At 25.8% G+C, this 4,967-nt stretch overlaps 1 protein-coding gene across 1 annotated transcript; it reads left to right on the forward strand.

Annotated features, from left to right (window-relative positions):
- Positions 1–3,796: 3,796 nt before the first annotated feature.
- Positions 3,797–4,258, forward strand: PAAG_09106 (hypothetical protein; the record flags this gene model as incomplete). The annotated part of the gene is made up of 2 exons (XM_015846735.1): positions 3,797–3,902; positions 4,053–4,258. 2 exons carry the CDS (start codon positions 3,797–3,799, stop codon positions 4,256–4,258), a joined length of 312 nt encoding a protein of 103 aa, XP_015702011.1.
- Positions 4,259–4,967: the final 709 nt, after the last annotated feature.

Genomic DNA, 4,967 nt, shown 5'->3' on the forward strand with positions numbered 1-4,967 from the left:
TATTATAAAAATTCTGATTTTATAGTAAATAACTTTATCTATTTAATATTAAAATTATATAGAATTGATTGACTAAGTTATAAAGTTATAAAGTAGAAAATAAATTTTTTCAAAATTTTGAAATAAGAAAATAATTATTTATAAACTAAATTTTTCTATAATAATAAAGATTCACTTAATTTTTCTTTAAATATATTATATAAAAAATCAATAAATTTCTATAAAAATAAATAATAAAACTATCAGATTCAATTGATATAAATTATGAAAACGAATGAGAGGTAGAGTATATTTTAATAAGTTGAATAAGTCAAAATACATTGAAATATTAAATATACTAAAAGAGATATAATAAAATTTTATTAAAATACTTATTTTATAACTTTTAAAGTATATTATATTTAATATAAAACTTTTATTAAATTAATTATATAAAAGATAAACTACTCAAATAACTAAATAAATAAATATATATATATATATAAAAGTAAGTATTTAAGAAATAATAATAATAATGATCTACTAGTATAACAATATATCTATTTCTACTTCAAAGATTAATGTTAAATTCAAGCCCTCAATGAATACAGAATATAAATATTGAATTTAATTTATTATATTAGATTATATACATTTTATTATATCTTTATTATATAATATAATAAATTATTTATAATATAATTGAACTCTAATATTATTTTTTCTCAAATCAAACTTAGTATTTTATAATATAGCAGTTAAAAATATAGAAAATTCTTTTTTATTTAGCTTATATTCACTTTTTAATATATATATTAATTGATTAATTTATTTAATTAGATATATATAAATAATATAAAATATTCATATAATCAATTATCAACTGAATTATATCATATATTAAATATTCTTATTCTTTTATTTAATAAAAATTTAAATTAAATAATAATTATAAAAAATTATATATAAAAATTATATGGAATAATTATTTAAATCTGTTGATATTATTTCATATTATATTTATATATAATATATTTACTATATATTAAATATTATTATTTTATAATATATGAGTTCAAATTCTCAATCTTTTTTTCTATATATTAATTAAACTTTTAAAATCTATAAGATTTAATTAATATATTTTAATCTATTAAAAAAATTTTTTAATTATATTAAAATATATTTTTTTCATTTTTATTTCTATCCAATATTTGAGGTCTCAACTCTGTATTTTTTTTATTAATATAGTAATATTATATATAATCAACTGATATTTCTTCACTTATTGATCAAAAGTTTGATCAATAAAACTAAAGAAAATCTTCATTTAATATTTAATTATACTACTCTATAGCTTCAAGTAAGTCGCATTGTGAAAAGTTTTAAAGATTTAAAAAAGTTAAGATTTATATACTAATATAAAAAAGAAAAATATAAAAATTGAATATATAATTAAATAAAAATTTTATTTAAATTATATAATATTAAATTTATAACTTTAAATTTATATTATATATTTTTTATAATCTTTTATTAGCTACTATATAACTAATTAAAAATTTTATTCTTTGATAATTATCTATATTATAAAAATTAATAATAAGCTTATTATTGAATATAATTATTAAAAATAAAGCTCAGTTTATAGTATTGATTACTTTAATTATAATTACTTATTTATTATTTTTTTTAAATTTAGTAATCACTCTAACTATTGAAATAATTTTTATTATAAAGTTAATCTTATCAAAATTATAAATATTTTCTGATATAATATTATACTTTTTAATATATAATTTATTAAAATAAATAATTTATATAGAATTTTTAAAATCTCATATTAATCTCAATAATAATTACAATTATATGAAAACTTTATCTTTAATTTATAATATTATTATTTAAATTTATTGATTTAATATTTTTCTATAATAATAGAAGTATCAAATATATAATTTTTATATAATATATTAATTATTTCTTATATAGTTATAATTTATGAAGACTATTTTCTCTCATATATAAAAATTATTCATTAATTTAAAAATTTTTTTTTTATAGAGATCAATGTTCAATTTTTTAATTGAGCATTCATATATATAATTCAATCATATAATTTATAAATTAAAGAAAAATAGAGAATATTATATATTTTAAAAATAACTTTAATAGTTATAATTTATTGAGCTTTATAAGCTTTAATGACTAATAAATGTCTGACTTTCTGACTAGAAATCTTTTTTTAATGAGGTGGTTAACATTCTGAATTTTTTAATAATGCATAAATGATTTATCAGGTCTATTCGCCTTCTTACATAATCTGCACTGTATATAACTTCCGCGTAGCTAGTGATCACCTTATAATCAATCAAGCAATCTATCGTTGACAGGTTATGAGACCTGTTTTGCACAAATAACTGCCAATTCAGGGAATTCTTGTCAAATATAGTGTATATTAATCACTGCTCACTTCATTCAATATAATATTGTCTTATTTTATGTCAATTGATTGATTTGATGCACTTTTATATTATTATTAATTTTTTGTGTTCAATTCATTCACTTAGCAGGTGAAAGAAAAATCTGCAACTCACTAATTTTTCAGTGACTGATCATACAAGAACATGCCAATCCACTCAATCAAGCTTATAGGCAAGAATCTCACTGAATAAGATTACTCCATTAGAAAGAAGATTAATACAACATGACAGAACATATGATGACTTGCTCATGGTTATGATTGAGTCAATTCAGTCAATCTGATCAATCTGAAAATGATCAGAGGGTCCTGAGCTCACCAACCCTCTCAGAGGCATTCAGGAGTTCCAATATTGGACTCCCTGGAACACTCAATCAGCAAGTCAGACTGATTACAGTTCTCTATCACAGTGAGGTCAGTCTGCCTACATTGTGTTGAATATGCTGACCTGACTCCTTCAGAAGATGGGGTGGAGATGTCTGCAGTGATCTCTAACCATCACCAACAACTGACTCTGAAGAATTGCAACTGAGGAGATTGGATCTTGAACATCAAAAGATTGATTTAGAACTTCAAAAAGAGAGATACAAAGAATTGCAGCTTCAACTTTAATTGAAGAGGCTCTGCACTCAGAATGACAGAACTGCAATGCCTGCAAATCTGTCAGCAGGTCAAATGTCAGCATGAGATCTGAACTTGAGGTCTCAAATGCAATATAATCTCTATGATCTGAATAGCTGTGTTGGCAAGGCAATCAGTCAGTTCAAACAGAATACTAAATATGTCATCAAGCTGAATGCTCTGGTTGAATTTTTGAATTACCTCTTCTGATATGTGAATATGAAGGTCAAGCTAATTGACACTCAATGCTGGGTTATATTGGAGAACAAGCAAGTCAAAAGCCCTGATGAGAACCTCAAATGAGCTCCTTTTTGAGAGGTCAAAAATCACTGGCTTTACACATTCATTTCAAACATGTTGGCAGCCAGCATTAGGCCCTGTTTTAATAAGTATGATGAAGGCAGGATTGCTTATTCTCTTTGATATGTGATTGAGAAGAAGTTCTTCATTCTGAGAACACAGCTCTGCAGAGAAGCAGTCCTGGTGTTTACATCAATGAATGGTGTTCAAGTTATCAATGTACACATATTTTTCAATAAGTTCAATGACATTACTATGAAATTAGAAATACTTAATATCTTACTGTCAAATGATATGATATTCCACATGTTCTATTCTGCACTTCTCAATATATGATGAAACTACATGCAAAAGAAAATTGAGGAGGTACAAGAGTTCAAATTGAAGTTTGTCATATTGAATGTTCATTCAACCATGGAGGAAATACACTCTCAATTGAATCTTCTCAAAGAGGTCAAGAAGCCTGCTCAGGCAGCTAATTCTTCAGCCAATGTGGCTCAGACTGAAAACACAGCTGCAGGTTTCAATAATAGCAGCAACATTCAAAATAATTCAGCTCATGAGGGCTGACTCAGGGGACATAGAGGCTATTGAATGGGTGGATGTTCAAAGTCTGACCTCTCAATCTGCTCAGAATGCAAGCATCATCATGATGAGCTCTGCTGAGCAGTCAATCTGAATAGCATCTCTGAAGAATGGAGAATCACCAACATAGTGAGAATAGAAAAATATAACAATAAGAAGAGTAGTGAGAGCAAGAAGACCCTGTCAACTGCAAATGACAGCTCTGAGATGTTCCAAATGATGAATCTAGTACAGGTCATTGAGGTGCCTGTGTACTCTGCTGAATCAATCACCAACCCACTCATTATATGAGACAGTGGGGCTGGATGTCATATTGCATGTGATTGATTGTGATTTTCTAAAATAACAGAGGTTAGCAGTCCTATAATTCAAGTGGTCAATAAAGCTACCTTGAAAATTCAAGAAATTGAGATCATCTCTATCCTAGTCAGAGAAAGATTAATTGAATTTGATCATGTTTATTTGATGTCAGGCTTATCTGTCAACCTCATATTCACTGGCCTATTGAAGCGCCAGGGCTATATTCATCATGATCTGTAGGTGGACACTGGAAATTACTTTGAGATAATAACATCTACAGGAAATGACATCTTCTACATGATTTTGAATTTCAATAATATATACATTCTATCTGACACTCTTTCTATGTTCAGAGGTATTATGAATGATCTGGAGCTTAGATCACTGGCATACTTAGCAGTTCTGAAGCCCAGGACAATTTCAATAAATTATGATCTGAATGCTGCATCACTGAGTCTTTTCAACCACAATGATGTGGAGCAGCTAATTAACCTGAAGGATTCAGATACTGATACCTTCATTTTGTCCTCATCAACCTGCTTACCTGCCATTATGCTGAAGCAGCTACTGATTGATGAGTGGCACTGACAGTTGAATCATATTAATGAGAAGAATCTAATTAAAATGTCACAGAAGCCCTGTTTCAGAATTGTCATCATCAGTCTAAAGAAGCTCTCATTCTGCACTATGTGCATTAAAG

The sequence above is a fragment of the Paracoccidioides lutzii genome (assembly GCF_000150705.2).
Source record: "Paracoccidioides lutzii Pb01 unplaced genomic scaffold supercont2.84, whole genome shotgun sequence".
Classification (NCBI taxonomy): Eukaryota; Fungi; Ascomycota; class Eurotiomycetes; order Onygenales; family Ajellomycetaceae; genus Paracoccidioides; species Paracoccidioides lutzii.